The sequence below is a fragment of the Sander lucioperca genome, chromosome 19 (genome assembly GCF_008315115.2).
Source record: "Sander lucioperca isolate FBNREF2018 chromosome 19, SLUC_FBN_1.2, whole genome shotgun sequence".
In the NCBI taxonomy this organism is placed as follows: domain Eukaryota; kingdom Metazoa; phylum Chordata; class Actinopteri; order Perciformes; family Percidae; genus Sander; species Sander lucioperca.
In genome coordinates this window covers 2,115,393-2,135,664 of record NC_050191.1, presented here as the reverse complement: position 1 = coordinate 2,135,664, position 20,272 = coordinate 2,115,393, and the positions used below count along the sequence as shown (strand labels likewise).

The 20,272-nt window shown below is 42.9% G+C and overlaps 2 protein-coding genes across 2 annotated transcripts in view; one reads left to right on the top strand and one right to left on the bottom strand.

Annotated features, from left to right (window-relative positions):
• The window catches only part of LOC116061885 (NLR family CARD domain-containing protein 3-like), a 181,199-nt gene that overhangs the window by 76,928 nt on the left and 83,999 nt on the right, over positions 1-20,272 (bottom strand). The gene's annotated exons all lie outside the window — the stretch shown is intronic.
• allc (allantoicase) lies at positions 973-15,119 on the top strand. Its single transcript, XM_031315752.1, has 11 exons — positions 973-1,180; positions 3,240-3,290; positions 5,950-6,037; positions 6,241-6,360; positions 7,666-7,745; positions 9,668-9,800; positions 9,973-10,128; positions 10,263-10,336; positions 12,696-12,804; positions 13,491-13,609; positions 14,844-15,119. The coding sequence occupies exons 1-11, from the start codon at positions 1,091-1,093 to the stop codon at positions 15,024-15,026; spliced, it is 1,203 nt and encodes a 400-aa protein (XP_031171612.1). The 5' UTR covers positions 973-1,090; the 3' UTR covers positions 15,027-15,119.

Sequence of the window (20,272 nt, the reverse complement as noted above, 5' to 3'; positions counted from 1 at the left end):
AAAGGCTATAGAGTGTAAAGATAGATCACTCCAGTTTATTACCGTTCTACAGAGAAGATTGTTTTGAGATGTGGCATAAATTTGGGCCTTTTTTGAAGAAATGTAAATAGTTTGTCCTTTTACATGAGTTATAATGTTCATTATGTTTATTTTTGCACTGCATGACTCCAAATATATAGGAGAACTGTTTTAGAACATTGCTGTGTGTGTGATTTCAATAAATATGACATTATTATTTGATTATTGGCATAAGTGAATGTCATGAGGGCAAAAGCGTCTGGACTTTTCTTGAAAAAATGTGTATATTTAGTCAACTGTACAAGTTATAATGTTTATTTCTTCACAGTGTGACTCCTAATACATATGGGAACTGATTTATACAGGAGATTGGCTTGGCTTTTATTGATCTGTCTGTGATATCAATACATATCTGTGAGATTCATGTTCCGTTTTATTTATTTATTTGTCTTTAAGGTCATATAACCTTTTTTTACATTCAAGTGACCTCACTGCAGCACAAATATTCTAATAGCCCAGTTTGTCCTGAAAAAAATGATGTTCATAAATTGACTGTAGACAACAGGGTTGATGTTTTACAAGCTTTTTTAGAAAATAAAACCAGACGGACAATGAACTGTAAAAATGCCCTTAGGTTTCTGAGCGTTAAGCTGCATGTCTGAATGTTGCAATCTGTGTTATATGTGTCAATAAAGTTAAGTTAAAGGTTATGAACAGTTTGGTGAATAATTGACATGGTGATGTGTTTGTGATTTTGAGTGGGACATTAAGTGAGTGCGTAGTCCTTATGTATAGAGCTGTAACAATTCCAATTTATACCGTGCAAATAAAATTGCGATGAGACAATTATGTAATAATTGTCACAGGCCTACACATAAACAGTATGGGCTTTATATACGTGTGCATGAAGTCAGTGACCCCTCGCTGTCTAAATAAACAGCCTGCCATCGCTAACTGAACTTTGTCCCTCAGCACAGAAGCAGTCTGACAGATTCTTCAGGTGTCAGCAGAGCGAGCAACTGCATAAACTTGTCTATTCACGTTTTGGTAGAAACTTTAACAAAATCTCAACATGGCAGAGAGGAGAGCAGCCGCGAAGACAGCAGCTGAGCCGGACTTCCTGCAGTTTAATGATCTGGCGTGTGAGGCGGTCGGTGGGAAGGTGAGTCACCGTCAAGGGCGTAGCTTTGGGTTCAACTAAGGGGGGGCTTGAGATTAATGATGCACTGAATCCAGGATTCGGCTTCGGATTTGGCTGAATATTGGGCTTTTTGATGGGGTTCAGTTTCTGCCGAACCGTAGAACTTTTTTCCACTGAACCGAACCCTACGCTTGCACTCCGCGCGCTACGCTGGTCGCCGTAATGACGGCGCCGTTGATTACAGGAAGGTGTTTACGTAGGTGGAGCGTTCAATGCAGTAGGCTGTGAGAAAGTGAAAATAGAACTTGTGAGCAGAAAAAGTGTAGTTTGGCAGTAAGTTCAGTCAAAAGAAGGCCATTCAAGTCCAGCTACATGTTCAATTTACAATGCTGATTAGTCTGGTGGTGGCGAGGACCCTAAACTATAACAACATCACCGCTGTTACAACATCTGGTATGAAACATCTGAAAGAATATGAGTTGTGCATGAAGGAATCTACAGACAGCAGCCAAAATGCAGCAACTTCAGGTACGGCAAAGGAAGGACAGTCACTGTTTACTTCATTAACAGGTTTACTGTGTTAATGGACTGAGGATGGGAGGAGGATTCAGTATTCGGTTTCGGATTTGGTAGAATCTTAACCCGTGTATTCAGTATTCGGCCGAACCCCAAAAATCTGGATTCGGTGCATCCCTAATTGAGATCTCCACTTTTGAGCAAAATTGAAATTTTCATATCAAACACTTCATTTCCTGCATTCTGGTGAATGTGCATGTGAAGGTGAAGCTGCATTTTCTGCATCAATATATGGTGCAAATGTAAATAAATAATTATGTAAAGGAAGTTGTCATACAATATTTGGGTGAAATTGCACGGGCCCTGTAAGTTACGCCCCTTCCGTTGTAAAATAACCATCAGGAACACATTCAAAAACATAACATGTGCACAGATATTAATAACAACCACCAGTGACTCAAGACATCCACATTTGGGCAGATGCAATACGTTTAAAAGTAGTAAAAGTAAGAAGGTATTACAGCTTCATGCAGTAAAAGTACACAAGTATTCTCAGTTCAACGCATTCTGATTACTGGGTCAGTATATCATACGAAAACTAATGCAACAATTCGTACGATATCCTATGAAATTACACTGTCAGAAAAAGAGGTACAATGCAGGTCCATTTTTGTTCCCTAAGGTGCAAACATAGCAAATGTTCTCTTAACCCTCCTGTCAAATATGACCCATTTTCAAAAAGTTTCTATATCAGTAATTTGGATTTCTTTCAACCAAATTTTAAAACAAAATAATGTGGATGGTTCCATACAACACTCTTAACAAGGTAAATAAATGATCAGTTCACTACTTTCATTGAATTTGGGTGTTTTATCCAATTTTATAGCATTAAATGCTATAAAACAAATGTCAAAAAAGTACAGAAAAAGTGACAAAAACATCGGAAAAAGTGACAATAAACTTGGAAAAAAGTGACATAAATGTCCGGAAAAGTGAAAAAAATGTCCGGAAAAGTGACAAAAATGTCGGGAAAAACTTTTAAAAAACTGTCAAAAAAGCACAGAAAACCCGGAAAAACCTTCAAGGTACAATTACCTTTATGTTTAAATGTAAAACAGTGGGAATGTTTTTAGGCGACCACAGGCCGGTTACATGACTGTTAAGTTAAGCGTTCTTTACTGTGAAATTTAATCAAGAAAAGGTGACTGTGAGCCGGGTACAGAGAATCGTGAGGTGGGGGCTGTGGCAGTTACGTTTAGGCACTAAAATAACTTTCTAAGATTGGTAAAAAAGGTCGTGGTTTGGATTAAAATACTCCTGGGAAACAAACACGCTTTAAAGCCCTGTGTTTTAGGACCCAGCTAAGGCTGTAGCTTTATTTTTTTTCCGCACGGACACAACAGTGAATGAATCTATTCTCTAAAATGGAGAACTATTCCTTAAAAATATTGATGAATACAGCATTTACATTACATTTGGATGCTGTGTTGTCCATATTTTCAGGTCTGGTTTTTGTTCTTTCATTCATATAAAGTGAAATTGTGTTCTGTTGTTGCTCTTTCAGGTTATTTTTGCGACAGACGAATGGTTCGCTCCGGCTGCCAACCTGCTGAAGGTACAATTGATTTTTCACATCAGTTACAGGACAACGTGGTTCAGCTGCACATAGGATTCATTACTGTTACATTACATTACATGTCATTTAGCTGACGCTTTTATCCAAAGCGACTTACAATTGCTATACATCAGAGGTAACACACCTCTGGAGCAACTAGGGGTTAAGTGCCTTGCTCAGGGACACATTGGTTGATGTATCACAGTGGGATTCAAACCCAGGTCTCCCACACCAAAGGCATGTGTCCTATCCACTGCGCCATCACCACCACCACTGTCACTTTAAAGCAGAGGTTCTCAAGCTTTTTTCAATAATGTTCCCCCTTTGAACAGTTTTTTTAAGCCATGTACCCCCTAACCAGCGCAAATAATTCAATATAAAGAGGAACAATACAGCGATGTCAGCGATAGATTTACTAAACAACGGCGAGAAAAACTTGGAAAGAAGGAAGTAAGGCAAGAATAGGCCAAAAATAGTAACAAAAACGTCGAAAAAAGAGACACAAACGTCGAAAAAAGAGACACAAACTTAAAAAAAAGCAATAAAAACTTCGAAAAAACACAGTAGAAAGAAGGAAGGCAACACTAGGGCAACAAAAAATTCCAAAAAGAGAAAAACTTTGAAAAAAGCATCAAAAAAAACCCTGAAAAAAGCCTTGTAACTTACCCCCTGCAGTCCTCCAGAGTACCCCTAGGGGGACACATACCCCGTGCAGTCCTCCAGAGTACCCCTAGGGGGACACGTACCCCCTGCAGTCCTCCAGAGTACCCCTAGAGGGACACGTACCCCCTGCAGTCCTTCAGAGTAGCCCTAGGAGGACACGTACCCCCTGCAGTCCTCCAGAGTACCCTTAGGGGGACACGTACCCCCTGCAGTCCTCCAGAGTACCCCTAGGAGGACACGTAACCCCTGCAGTCCTCCAAAGTACCCCTAGGGGGACACATACCCCCTGCAGCCCCCTGCAGTCCTCCAGAGTACCCCTAGGGGGACACGTACCCCTGCAGTCCTCCAAAGTACCCCTAGGGGGACACATACCCCCTGCCGTCCTCCAGAGTACCCCTAGGGGGACACGTACCCCTGCAGTCCTCCAAAGTACCCCTAGGGGGACACATACCCCCTGCAGTCCTCCAAAGTACCCCTAGGGGGACACGTACCCCCTGCAGTCCTCCAAAGTACCCCTAGGGGGACACATACCCCCTGTAGTCTCCAAAGTACCCCTACGGGGACACGTACCCCCTGCAGTCCTCCAAAGTACCCCTAGGGGGACACGTACCCCCTGCAGTCCTCCAAAGTACCCCTAGGGGGACACGTATCCCCTGCAGTCTCCAAAATACCCCTAGTGGGACACGTACCCCCATTTGAGAAACAATGCCTTAAAGGAACAGTCTGGTGTCATCAACAGATCTCATTTTCAGACTCATACGGACATCATGTTAGTCCGTCTCTCGATGCTCTCTGACTTCATGTCTGTGTCTCTCAGCTCGGTTTCTATCGAAGAAAACTTAAAGCTTTAAAGATGCAAATATATAGTGTATTTTTAAACTAGACTTGCCGGAAGGTATACACAGGTTCAATCACATCTTTGATCTGTGTCGTTCGTAACCTGACTAAATGGGAGAAAACATTTAACTCTGGAAACTACTCACTTGTATGGTAGAAGCACAAATATCCAGGAAAAATGACAAAAGCAATGAAATCTGTGCGTCAGGCAGGCAAAACGCTCCCTAACGGTCCAATGTGTAGGATTTTCTCCCATCTAGCGTCGAGATCATATATCGCAATCAACTCTCTCACACCACGCAGTTCAAAGTACGTATTACAGCTACGGTAGCCTTCATGCTTCAAAAAGCCGGTCTCTTGCTCTTTTCAATATCCTTTTTCTGGGCGAAAAAGAAGACTCCTGTTCCTGAAATTTGGATTTTGAATAAGTGTGGTCCTCCATGTTTCCTTCTTACTATGCTTCAAACTTGCCGGTGCAGGAAGCTACAATACCCATTAGCAGCACGTGTGAGTTTATCATGTGACAGTGAAAACTTATAACGTATTTCAAGATGGCGCATGAATATGGAGTGTCTACCTCAGTTCATGCAAAAGCAAATGTGAAATTTGATGGTAAACATTTATGAAAAAGGACAAGTTTGTGAACAGGCAACACAGATTTGAATAATGAACAACTAAACACGTTACACACTTGACCTTTAAGAGGCGCTCCCGGTGTGGTATGAAGCATGCCGGCATCAAAACACAAACAACATAACCGCAGCCGCATCTGGTGGAATTCCAGGGTAAGGTTGTAAAAAGTCAGTTAATTAAAAAAAAAAGTGACTGTTGACTTTTGCTTTCGCTACAGGTCTCCAGAGTTAAACTCCTATTTGTTTATATATAATATTATATATTATCGTCACCTAAATTCCTCTTTTTCTCCAGTGATAATTACTACGGCCACTAGAGGTCGCTGCCTAACAACAAACATAAATATAGGTCATAATTGCTGCCTGCCCAATCAACCTATACAGTTGTTTTCTGGGTATGGATGGTCTGGTATTTGGGGAAGCAGGATAGTGTATGTACAATTAAAAAAAAATAGAGAAACATATCACCAGCCTTATACAATAACTTTAAGAGTCTCCCAACATGTAATGAGTGTGTGTTCGTACAGAGAGAGTCACCACAGTTCATCGCTTCTGCCTTTACCGAGTTTGGAAAGTGGATGGACGGATGGGAGACGAGAAGAAAACGAATACCTGGTCTGTATCTGAAAACCCAAAAGACAAGTATATGCACCTGAAAATGAGCATGATATGGGACCTTTGAAATTAACGTACATACGTGTACTTACACAAATGTATGTATTAAACCTTTGTGATCATATGTTTATGTATCTGTTGTTTTCTGGTCAACACCAACAAATCTTAATCTTTCTGTTTTTCTGCCTTACTCTTTCTGGAAGGTCACGACTGGTGCATCATCCAGCTGGGAGTACCAGGGCAGATCTACGGCATCGATGTCGACACGTCCTTCTTCACTGGAAACCACTCGCCCTACGTCTCCATCCAGGCCGGCTGTCTGGGTACAAACTGCTCTTACTCGTTATCTCCTAAAATATGAGACTCTTAGGGCCCTATCTTGCACCTGGCGCAGCGCAACGCAAAGCCCAACGCAAGTGTCCTTGCTAGTTTAAGACCAACGCAGTTGTCAATTTCCCGTCCAGCGGCCACGTCGTTTAAATAGCAAATGCACCTGCACCCATCTGTGGCCCATGGGCGTGCTGGTCTTACAGGGAGGTGTATTCAGGTGCATTCTGGGTGTATTGCTATCTTGAGGCAGCGGGAAGTGGTCGCGCCATTGACCAACAATAACACAGCATTTCATTGTTGTTTTTAACAGCAAATTAATAAAATGCTCCTAGACTTATGCACAGCGGGCGCACACTATGCTTGTTACACATACAGGGACGCACAGCAGCACACACACATGCAGAAGATTACAAATAAAAATATTACAGTGCAAATCCTCCATCATAACAGCAATGCTCCAAGGTCCAAACGCGTCTGACTTTTAAAGGGAATGGGGGATGACACTCTGATTGGTTTATTACATGTTACGCCCAAAACACACCTCTGATTAATGACACTAAGTACAACCCTTTTGAACCATGCGCCCGGCACACAGACCCTTATTTGGACATTTGGACACGCCCTTAACACATCTTCACCAGGCGCTTCACGCCGTGTGCTTAGATCGTTAAAATAGGGCCCTAAGACTTTTCTGTTGGAAGATACTCTACTTCTAAAACGCTTGCTGACATCTTTTCCACCCACATAGAACAGGTTTCATTCTGGCTTCTAATTACTAATTCTGGTTCCTAATTCTGAACTGTTCGGAGACAGCGAAAGAGAGCATTTAAGTTCCGCCCACAGCAGAGGGGAAAACAACTCTCCATTGTCTTTGCATTGTTTGAAGGTGCCTCCTCGTTTATTCTGTCTGCAAGCAAAACACAGAAAAATGCCTAAAAGCTGCCGTGTGGTTTGATAAATGACCAACAGGGTAAAGAACCTGGAATTAGGTTTTTATAAGTTATTGAACCAACAAAATGAGCTTTTATGAAGATAAAAGTGGATACAGATGTGAAGAATCAGCAGGAAGAATGGGAAGACAGTAAGCTAACGTTATGTCCAGTTACAATCTGCCGTCTAGCTACTACTGTTTCCCTTCGTTGGGCATCCTCTGTTGATTACCGTCCTTGATTGGGAACTAATGGAAACGTGTGCTGGTTTCAACATTCCTGAACGTAGCCGGTTCAAGAACAAGCGCTCATGTTGTTTCTTGATATCTGTGGACATCAATAACTCATATTTACATGTTCCCTCACCAGACAATCCACCCAACCTCACCCTTGAAGGAGACCGAACTGGCATGGCTGCATCTGAGAGTCAGCTGGCTGCTGTTGCCAAGGTAACACTGACATTCATGTGATCGCCAAGGTAACATTGACAGTCATGTGATTGCTAAGGTAACACTGACAGTGGACTGTCAGCAAAGTACTGGACACTATACTTGGCCTGGGTCCAGACCTTTGCATTATGGTGGAGTTTACTGATTAATCTGGCATCTTGCAACACATTCATGAACGGGTTCGTATGATATCCTGCGAAATTACGGCGAATACTGGCCTGTCACATGACATGAAGTTAAGTTAAGCGGTCTTTACGGTTAAATTTAGCTGAGAAAAGGTGACTGTGAGCCGGGTACAGAGCACCACGAGGTGACGGTCCTTTCACAGGCCGTTACAGTTAAGTTTAGCCAACAAAAAGTGAGTGTCATGCAGCGACGACAGTTACGTTTACACACCAATACGACTAGTTAAGATTAGAAAAAAGGTTGTGGTTTAGATTAAACCCTCCCAGGACATGAACACCTGTTTCCTGGGTGAAAGTCTTGTGTTTTCTCCTTAACGTCTTCTGGGACATGAACTCTGCTCCCCTGTGTTTTAGGAGCCAAACATCCCCCCCCCGACCTCCTCCCTACGAGGATCTTCACACTTCTATACAGCAGCAGGCAGTGTGCTGCTGACAGTAATAAATATGTTGAATACCAATTACAGAGCTTACATTTTTACAGATATATGTACAAATGCTTCATGAGAACATGCTGCATCGTGACATGAAACTGCAGTTTCTTGGATTAAAAACAACCACAGAGAAACTAATGGCTTTGTCAACTTAGTATACATAGATGGCCCGTCTTTTCAATATGGCCTGACATCGTAGTTTGTTTCTACTTCGCGCTAGTGGTGTACTGGCCATCCGGCATACCAGGACAAATCCTGATGGGCTGCTGCGTCAGAGGGCCGGTGGACTGTCACAAAATCCATAAAGGCTTTACCGGCTGCCCGGCCCTCTTTGGGCCCTATTTCAATGATCTAAGCGCACGGTGTGAAGCACCTGGCGCAAGTGTGTTCAAATCCACTTTTGCTAGTTTGACAGCGGAAAAAGTGTCCGTGAGCCGGGAGCCTGGTTCAAAAGGGTTGTACTTAGTGTCTTCATTAATCAGAGGTGTGTTTTGGGCGTAACATGCAATCAACCAATCAGAGATCATCTCCCATTCCCTTTAAAAGCCAGGCGTGTTTGGACCTTGGAGCATTGCTATTATGATGGAGGATTAGCACCGTAATATTTGTATTTGTAATCTTCTGCATGTATGTGTAACAAGCATAGTGTGCACGTGCTGTGCATAAGCCTAGGCGCATTTTAGACGTAATTGATTATAAGACCAGCACGCCCATGGGCACAAAGATGGGCACAGGTGCATTTGCTATTTAAACGACGTGGGCGCTGGACAGGAAATTGACAACTGCGTTGTTCTTAAACTAGCAAAGACACTTGCATCGGGCTTTGCGTCGTGCTGCGCCGGGTGCGAGATAGGTCCTTTTGTCTCTTTACGTTGTGTGTGTTTTCTGACCACTGGGCTGGCTGGCCAATCACAAACAAGTTAGTTAAACTTGTGCTTACGTCATAGGCTCCGCCGTAAGCTTCTCCGTCGCTACTGTTGCTGCTGTTAAACGTTGGATAAATTGTTTTGAGCTAAATGTCTCATTTGGAAAGTCTAGAAGAGCAGCACTGTTGGATTTTTTTAATCCCAATTCAAGTTAGCATAGCACTAAACCAGAAGTTAGCTGGCTCTGGTGATTGTTTAGGGAAAATCGAATCCCCCGACCCACGGAAATTGGTTATAGGGGAGGAAATGTCAGATGAAGATGGAAATGGAGTGTAACGAGTTGACAATTCTGTCTGATATCAGGCAACGCAACAGTACTACAGAAAACCATCTTGTGTGTGAAGGTCGCACAGTGATCCTTTGGTAAATGTGATTGACAGCTGGGCTCGGAGGCGTGGCCGGAGCTGTTGTGTGTGTCGCAGCTGAAACCCGGATACTCAGATTGTTGCCACAACTACTGCAAGGTCAACTTTAACCACAGAGTCACACACCTGCGCCTCAACATGCACCCAGGTAAACACACACACACACACACACACACACACACACACACACACACACACACACACACTTACATACCCACACACACACACGCGCGCAAACACACACACACAAACACACACACACACACACACACACACACACACACACGCCTCTCTATACTGTAGTTTATTTGTGTCATCAGATGGAGGGATAGCGAGGCTGCGGGTGTACGGCGTTGGACAGAGGGACTGGTCGTCTGTCTCTCCCCAGCAGGACATCGACCTAGTGGCTCTGACCAATGGGGGCGTCTGCCTCGGCTGCAGCGACGCCCACTTTGGGCATCCACGCAATATGATTGGTTGGAACCAGCACAACGAACTTTTGCAATACATTTTTATTTTGATTGTTGTAAGAAAAGAGATATGTTATTTATTACTGCCTGTGGACACGGACCGTTAGTGGACTGGTGATACTGGTGTGCTGTGTTTGCAGGTCTCGGCCGAGCTGTCAACATGGCCGACGGCTGGGAAACAGCTCGCAGACTGGACAGACCCAAACACCTGCAGGTTCAAACACACACACTGATCTTAACATTAATATTTACTTTACTCTAGCTTACATCCTCAAACAAGCATCTCAGGAAGAAAGAAGGGGACATAATGTTTCTAATAAAGATCTCAGATTCTTAAAATGGTCCTCACTTTAAAAAAACATAGTCTTACCAAAATGTCTTCACTCGCTTTCTAAAAACTTTTCCAAAATGCTTCCAAAACATCCTCATTTAAAAAATGTTCAGATTCTTCAAAATTGTCCGCAATTTTACATCTATCCTTCTTTTCTTCAAATGTGTCCTCTTTTCAAAACTCTCCTTTAGAGGTGTTCTGATACCATTTCTTTGCTTGCCGATACCAATTCCAAGACTTGCGTATCGGCCAATACCGAGTACTGATCCAATACCAGTGTGTCATATATATATTATTATGTTTTAATAACAGCTGTATACTACTAACCCTGTATGGATGTGATATTATTTCTATCTTTGTTGTACAGTCTGACTCAGTTTAAACTCTTTGTAAAACATGAACACAGAGAGTAAACGCTACAGAACTTTCTTTAAATATCCACTTAAAAGTAGATTTTCTTCGGTGCATAAACTCCAGTACTTGCCGATACCGATACCAGCATTTTAGGCAGTATTAGAGGCTTTTCTGATACTGGTATCGGTACCCAACAGGTTCTCACACTCATCTCGTAAAATACGGACGCTTGGTCAGGTGCCTTTGTCGTTCTTATTGACGCTAAAAGTCTCCTTTAGCGCTATAAGTAAACGTGCTTGGTCGGGACTATTGCCGTCCCTTTTGACGCAGTTATGTTAAGGAAAAGGTCGTGGGTGGGCATACGGTTCCGTGACACTCGGGAAGAACGGGATGGTTATGTTAAGGAAAGGGTCGTGGGTGGGCATACGGTTCTGTGACACGCGGGAGGAAAATAAAAAGCGACTATAGCAAGCGTGACAAGCGGGATGCGAACCCCGCTCTCCTGGGTGAAAGTCCTGTGTTAGTTTGACCCATCCACCACCCCAACCAACCACCATACGCGGAAATTCGCCCTTACATACTACTCGCTAAATCCTATCTAACTGCTGCTCTCCCCAGTGCGTTACACAGATACGCTGAAAGACGCCTTTTTCGTCACATCAGACGCTGACAGCCACTGTCCAAACGTCCTTATTTTATGAGTTCGGAATGAGAACGGGTTGCGGTATCGGAACTTTCTACTCTCCCTAAACTGAAGATGTACTTATTTTCTAACTGTGCATTCATGAAGACACCCGGCTGCGTCGTGAAGGGAATTGCTCACATACCTGCCTCAGGCATGTTACTGGAGGAGTCCACTAGAGGGCAAACCAGAGAACTCAGACCAGTAGCAAGTCAGCATTTTCCAGACTTGTATCATAAACAATAAACAGGGTTTTGGTCCAGGAGGCTACTATTTTGTGTTTAATACTGAGATCATGGCAGAAAAAGCGACAGCAGATTAGATTACATAGACTGTTTTGATACCAAATTGGCTCAATTTCAGTGCTATAGCAGCAAAACATAAGACACACAGCACACATACAGAATATACAATATTAACTATTCAAAAAAGAAAGAATGTACAACCATATATACAAATGGCAAATAAAACTGTACAACCTACTTAAATAGTATATATAAAACTATAAGTAAAACCTTTGTTTGTGCAAGTTGCACTTAATATAGTATTGTGATGTATATGACTCTTATCTATCACTCAGTGATGAAGTGTTAACAAGTTGTATTGCCTGTGGTAGGAATGATTTCTTGTAGCCGTCACTGTGTGCGACACTGACACAGACTTGCGTGATGTAAACAATAAACATGCCGTATGCCCCGAAGGCTACTATTTTGTTTTTAAGATCATGGCAGAAAAAGCGACAGCACTGCCACCGTAGATGTTGTGTAGCCCCCTAACTCAAGCCCAACGTGACAATGGCAAGTCTGTAGGTACATCCCATGGACCTTATGGGATAGCTCCTCGACTCCTCTGTCCTCGGCTGAACGGAAGTTGTTCTGTCCCTCGTCGGTCAAGGCCATCTCAAATCTCTTATTTTTGCCCCAGGGCCCGATGTGCAAGCATTGAGGAGGGATCACTCCTTTTGCTCAAGCAAGTACTTTTGCAGTGACTTTAACTTTCCAGCTTTCAGCTGGTGGTCCCTTAGTTTCGTATTATATCTCATGTTTTGGTGTGCATACATTTCCGTACAATATCATACTTGATGAGAATGCGTTGCAAAACCAAATTATCAAGGACTAGTCGATGTCAAGCTCCAAGTAGTTTTGAGCTTGACGTCGACTCGTCTGTGCAACCCCTAGTTAGACAGCTGTAAAACGTCTCCTGCAGGTGGATGAGCGAGGCATCCTGCAGGTTCCCGGCTGGGAGTGGGCGGTGTTTCGTCTCGGACATCCCGGAGTGATCAGCAGCATCGAGGTCGACACAAACCACTTTAAAGGTCCTCACACACATCAACACTAGTGTTGCATTTTCCAGGGATGCACCGAATCCAGATTTTTGGGGTTCGGCCGAATACCGACTCCACTGGTTGAGATTCTGCTGAATCCTCGTCCCATCCTCAGTCCATGAACACAGTAAACACATTAATGAAGTAAACAGTGACTGTCCTTCCTTTGCCGTACCTGAAGTTGCTGCATTCTGGCTGCTGTCTGTAGATTCCTTCATGCACAACTCATATTCTTCCAGATGTTTCCTACCAGATGTTGTAACAGCGGTGATGTTGTGTATAGTTTAGGGTCCTCGCCACCACCAGACTAATCAGCATTGCAGATTGAACATGTAGCTGGACTTGAATGGCCTTTTGACTGAAAGTACTGCCTAACAGGACTTTTTCTGCTCACCAGTTCCATTGTCACTTTCTCACAGCCTACTGCATTGAACGCTCCACCTACGTAAACACCTTCCCGTAATCAACGGCGTCGTCATTACGTCGACCAGCGTAGCGCGCGTAGTTGAAGCGTAGGGTTCGGTTCGGTGGGAAAAAAATTCTTAAGGTTAGGCAGAAACCCAACCCCGTCAAAAAGCCCAATATTCAGCTGAGTCCGAAGCAGAATCCTGGATTCGGTGCATCCCTGCCATTTTCCTTCATGAGCAGAAGGAAATAACTTGTGTGTTTCCGTACAGGTAACTTCCCCGACTCTTGCAGGATCGAGGTTTGTCTTTTGACCCCCGAAGAGGAAGCTCAGTGCATCGAGACCAGGTGGAATTCTGGGAAATGGCAGGTCCTTCTCCCCCCTCAGAAAGTATGTTTACTCCTATGAAACCGTTTTCACTTACCTACTTTTTATACGTTGTCACCATAAATGTCAAAAAAACACTAGAGGCACAGGCCCCCCATTATATGCATGCGCACTAACCCCCATCCTCCTCCCCCAACCATCTTGTCGGTGATTGGCTAGAACGTGGTTTGTTGTATTTTGGTGCACAGCCTATGCCTCTAGTGTTTGTCTGATGTTTATGACCTCTGTGTTGTCTCCCGAGACCGTGCTTTTTCACGGTGTGTTCAGGGACCAGGCAGCTAGTTGATCAAGGAGAGATGACTATCATTTGAGACAAAAATGAAATCACGCTAAAACCATGCAGGAATTCATAGTGCAGCTTTAACTTTAGGGAACAAACGGAGCTACATCACATTCGGAGTCCCGTGATAACCTTCAGGAAGTGAAGTCACATCTGATTTGAACCCAAACCTCCATCTTTTTATTAACTTCACTCAGTAGTTTTGGTATCTAAACCTAACCACAGTGGGACCGTTTCACAACACTGACAACGTGTTTAAAACTGTGGCCGTTACCTTCTGTGGTTTAGATATGAGGGTCGTATTAGAGGAGATGAACAAAACAACAATATCCTTGGAGGATTTGGAAGAGTTGTTGGCTTACATCCCATTACTTTTTAGGATTGTTTATTGAACACTATAAACCCTCCTGTTGTCAAATTTGACCCATTTTCAAAAAGTTTGGGTTTCTTTCAACCAAATTATCAAAGAAAATAACGTGGATGGTTCCCTACAACACTCTTCCCAAGTTAAATAAATGATCAGTTCACTGCTTCCATTGAATTTGGGTGTTTTATTCAATTTTAAAGCATTTGGAGAAAATAATGACAAAAGAACATTAAAAAGAGTAATAAAAATGTTGCTAAAAACCTTTAAAAACACGGGGAAACAACGAACGTCAAAATACTTTGAGAACAAAGTGTGCGAAAACGTCGGGAAAAACGTAAAAAAAAATTGTGAAAAGTGACAAAACAGCGGGGAAATCGACAAGTGTCAAAAAAGAACAACAAAATGTTAAAGTTTTTTTTAAAATGTTGACCCAGAAAAACTAAAAGTTGCACGGTCGACGGGAAGAAAACACAAGGGTTAAGAAAACAGAAAATTATCCTAAAAATCAGCTTTCAATGTCTGAACGTCCTCGGAAGATGTTTCGTATGATGATGACTGTTTGAGTCTGAACTGCTTCCTGTCTGTTGCAGCTTCGTCCTCACCACAGACATCTGTACGGCGCCACCGAGCTCCTGCGCTGCTCCGTCGCCAGCCACGTCCGCCTCATAATCGCTCCGGACGGAGGAGTCAGCCGGCTCCGCCTCTGGGGCCAAGCTGCACCCACAAGCGCAGTGCCGGCCAATCAGAAGACACCGACGCCGTCCAAACTGTGACGCTGGAAACACCGACCTCTGTCGCTGAATTAAATCTGTGTTTGGTGATGTTTCACAAGTCAGATAAGAAATAAAAACAGAAATTCACGGCAATGTCTGAGGCTCTTTAATGCACCAATGTCCTGGTTCGGGGTCAGCCCTATGTTTCCACATTTCTAAGATTTTTCTTAAAATTAGGCCCTATGTTCCCACATTTCTAAAATTTTAGTTAAAATTAGGCCCTATGTTCCCACATTTCTAAGATTTTAGTTAAAATTAGGCCCTATGTTCCCACATTTTCAGGACATTTTCAAAATTAGGTCTTCCCTTCAATTGAAGCCCTATCCTCCCACAACATTTTTGGGTTAGGGTTGGGGGAATAAAATCTGATTTATGAAAAAGGAAATGTGGGAACATAGGGCCTAATTTTGGAAAATATCTTAGAAATGTGGGAACAAGTCTGTATGTATAATCAGGAAAATTTAGTTAAAGTATTAAAACATTGTAGAAAGTGTAAAGCAGGGGTGTCAAACTTCACTTCACTAAGGGCCACACTGGAAAATTAGAATCACATCAAGGGCCGGATGTAGAGTGAAAAGTCAAATATCTTTGACCGTATTATCGCATGTCTTATAGAATCTTTTCACTTACAGTTTGGTCGACATAAAGTCCTAAAAAAATCGGCAAAAAATTCCTTAGCAATCATCGCAAAAGCATCAAACACATCGGAAAAAACGTCTGAAAAACTGGCAAAAACATTGAAAAGTGACAAAAGCTATGTGTGCCAACATTTATTGTGACCCTAAATTGATATGATCATGAATCTGCGAGGGGCCGGATTTGGCCCCCGGGCCTTGAGTTTGACACCTGTGGTGTAAAGGACCCAACCAGTTGTGTGTTTAATGGTCTCATTTTATAAACTACATGTGTTTAGTGTGCAGGAATCTTAATGTGTAAAGTAACTAGTAACTAAAGCTGTAACAGATGAATGTAGCGGAGTAGAAGTAGAAAGTGGCATGAAAGAAAAGACTCAAGTAAAGTACAAGTACCTCAACATTTGGATAAGTCAGATCATTGGCAGAGGTCATTTTACACAAATGAGGACATATTTATGAATGAAGACATTGATTTTAACTAATAAAATACTTCAAACACTACACAGTGTTGGTCTTTTTCAACACTTTTGTCACTTCTATCCGCGTTTATTTGTCACTACCTCCGATGTTTTTTTTTCACTTTTTTTGATGTTTTTGTGTGTGTGTGTGTGTGTGTGTGTGTGTGTCCACGTTTAAGAAGCTTTTTTCAACATTTTTGTCACTTTTTTTAATGTTCTTTTATCAATGTTTTTTTTTTTTAAATGCTATAAAATTGAATAAAACGCCCAAATTGAGTAAAAGTACTGTAAAAGAACTGATCATTCATTTTACTTGTGAAGAGCGTCATATAGGGAACCATCCACGTTATTTTTTTGTGGAAATTTGGTTGAAAGAAACCAACATTTCTGATATAGAAACTTTTTGAAAACGGGTTAAATTTGACCCGAGAACAACAGCAGAGTTAAAACTGCTTCATTTCACGGAGGAAGAGAGAGAGGAAAGACTCGGAGGAACTGAGCTTTATACTCTCTTTCCGACCAAGTAGTTACAGGACTGTAGTTATAGGAACAGTCCACTTCTAAACAGTTCTACTAACTACTCTCCCCCAAAACAGATTTTTCTATTTGCATTCACACTGGCCAAGTGGCCATAGGAACGGACCTTTTGTTATTATAATCACAGCCATCTAACCATACATGCAGGAAAGGGAAAAGACCCTGCCCTGAAGTAGGAGCTGAAAGAGTTACAGGAACGGTGGCCAGACGAACGTTTTAATCCCCAAATTGGTCCAATCGAAACACGAGAAGAACAGGGTTCTAGGAACGTTATGTTCTCGGAACTGCAAAAATCCCTCTTTTATGTGAAGTTGTCATGACGTATGATGATGTTAGTGTTGCAGGAAAGAAAGAAGACTTGAGAGTACCGGTGCCATCATGAGTTGTTGCCAGCAGGAGGCAGCAGAGACAAGAAGACTGCTGCAGACAGGAAGGTCATGTGCAGACCTGACACTGGGAGACTTTATGGAAAAGAGGGGGGATGGAGGGAGGAGAGAAAAGAAAAGAAATGGAAATAGAGTCCAAACGGATCATCAAGAGGCTGCAGAGCTGAACAAACATGAGACAGATGTTCAATATGAGACAGGAATCACTTATAACACTCAAACTAACCCCTGAACACAGAGATCCTTAATTAATATACATACATATATATATATAGATAGATAGATAGACAGATAGATAGATAGATAGATAGATAGATAGATAGATAGATAGATAGATAGATAGATAGATAGACAGATAGATAGATAGATAGATAGATAGATAGATAGATAGGAAATTATTTCAGATGCAAATAAATTATATTTTTAAAAAATTCATGCATGTTAGAAAAATGTAAATGAAAGTGACAAAAACATGAAAAAATGCTTCCTTCCGGAAGGACTAAGAAACGAGGAAAGGAATCAAGTTTAAGGGGGATGGGATGTAGACAGTAGCTGTTTAAAAAACGTTCCCCATCACAGAAACACTTCCCTATATAGTGTGTTCTCCATTTTGCAGCTGTTTGTTTTCTTTTATTGAAAAAAAACAAACAATAAACATGCACCTAAGTCTTCTACATAACCGAGGGGAAACATGTAAAATCGGCATAATTTACAGGGGAGATCAAAACAATACAATAATCAAAACTGGCCCCCCCCTCCTCCCAAAAGACTGTTATCATTCCCTTTATATAATTAGAGACATTTGCACCGTAACTTTATGCAGAAAATGCCGAAATTGTTGCCGAAACATTAACCAGAATGCAGAAAATTAAAATTTTAATTTATATATATGAGTGCTTGGTTTGTTTCAGGGACATAAAGGTATTTATGTAGCCATTTGTTTACATGATGCTTCTGGCTGATAGGTCCCTATATAGTTCACTATTAGTGCGGACCTCGAGTCACATTGACCCGTTTTAAATTTTTGTTTTATATCAGAAAATATGGGACGTAGAACTAAGCGCTGAAAATGTGTAGAAGAAAAATTGAAAAATTTAAAACATTGGAAAAAGCAAAAACAAATTGTGAAAAAAAGGCGTCAAAAATGTCAGAAAAAAAGTGTTTTTTTCAAGGTTGAAGGGAAGACAACACAAGGGTTAATTACACTATAAAGGGAATAACAAGGGAGGGAATGAGGGAACTGTTTCCAATAATGCGTTGTTCACCATCTGCGTGATGAGGACTTTGACCGCTCTGTGACAATGGCCTCATAAACCCAGCAGCCAGTCCCCCTGCAGCCAGTCCCCCTGCAGCCAGTCCCCCAGTATCCCGTCCCACAGCAGCCAGTCCCCCTGCAGCCAGTCCCCCTGCAGCCAGTCCCTCAGTATCCCGTCCCACAGCAGCCAGTCCCCCTGCAGCCAGTCCCCCAGTAGCCTGTCCCCCAGTAGCCAGTCCCCCAGTAGCCTGTCCCCCAGTAGCCAGTCCCCCAGTAGCCCGTCCTCCGAGATGGGGGATATTACTCTGGCTGACGGGCAAACAGCAGCCACACCTTGCATCTTATTTCCCCCGAGACGTGAATCTCATTTCCAACAACTCTCGCTGGAGAGATATGGTAAAAAACCGTGTCCCCTCTGAAAGAGAGCGGAGGCTAATCAGCATAACGGCGAAGAAATCAAACGCTCAGCGAGAAGTCATCCTGACCTGCAGCCTCGCCGGGGGGGGAATTGGGAGAGGGTATCATTAATTTCTCGAGGTGAATTTTATTAGTCGAATTTGACCAACCACAATGAATTTCTTTGAAATCCCTTAAAGCAACATCCCATAGACATTAAGCAGGGAGTAGGAAGTCATGTTTAAGTAGGCCTACACTGTGGAGTGGACTGTGTGTTTTCCTACATTTCCCAGAAAATCTATTTACATCTCCAGTGACCTGCTAACATCATATGAACTAAGTGAACATTTTTGCTGCGTCGCTAAATAATAAAAATCCCATTTAACCCCAAAATTCCTCCGTCGTGTGTGTGTGTGTGTGTGTGTGTGTGTGTATTAATATTAATGACTGCAGACACCACCAGGGAGCCGGCCAATCAACAGCCAGAATGTCTCTCCCTACTTTATTACAGAGAGTCGATCTGTATGCAGAGCATACTCTCTCTCTCTCTCTCTCTCTCTCTCTCTCTCTCTCTCTCTTCCCAGTTTATGTATTCGCGACGGCCGGCTGCATCGCCCCTCGCTCGCCCAGGTCTGCAGCATCTGGAGAGAGAGAGAGAGAGAGAGAGAGAGGGAGAGAGAGAGAGAGAGACAGAGAGAGAGAGAGAGAGACAGAGAGAGAGAGAGAGAGACAGAGACAGAGACAGAGAGAGAGAGAGAGAGAGACAGAGAGAGGGAGAGAGAGAGAGAGAGAGAGAGAGAGAGAGAGAGAGAGAGAGAGAGAGAGAGAGAGGGAGAGAGACAGAGAGAGAGAGAGAGAGAGAGAGAGAGAGACAGAGAGCGAGAGAGAGAGAGAGAGAGAGAGAGAGGGAGAGAGAGAGAGAGACAGAGAGAGAGAGAGAGAGAGAGAGAGACAGAGAGAGAGAGAGAGGGAGAGAGACAGAGAGAGAGAGAGAGAGAGAGAGAGAGACAGGGAGAGAGAGAGAGAGAGAGAGACAGAGAGAGAGAGAGAGAGAGAGAGAGAGAGACAGAGAGAGAGAGAGAGAGAGAGAGACAGAGAGCGAGAGAGAGAGAGAGACAGAGAGAGAGAGAGACAGAGAGCGAGAGAGAGAGAGAGAGAGAGAGAGAGAGAGAGAGAGAGAGACAGAGAGCGAGAGAGAGAGAGAGACAGAGAGAGAGAGAGAGAGAGAGAGAGAGAGAGAGAGAGAGAGAGAGAGAGAGAGAGGGGTGCATCGAGTTCACTTGGATCGACATTGAGCATTGATTCAACACACATACAGTCTGAAGAGAAACATTAGGGGGCGAGACAGATCCTGTTTGTTCCTCTCACGGACAAAATATCCTCCAAACCCTCCGAGGACATTGGTGGTTTGTCCCCTACCCCCCCTCTAATCTGACCCACAGGAGCGTTCTCCGTCCTCATATCTAAACCAGAGAAGGTAACGGTCGCGATTTTAAACACGTTATAGAAACTGAATCAAAAGGCCCTGTTTTAACGATCTAAGCGGATAGCGTGAAGGTGCGTTTAGGGCGTGTCCAAA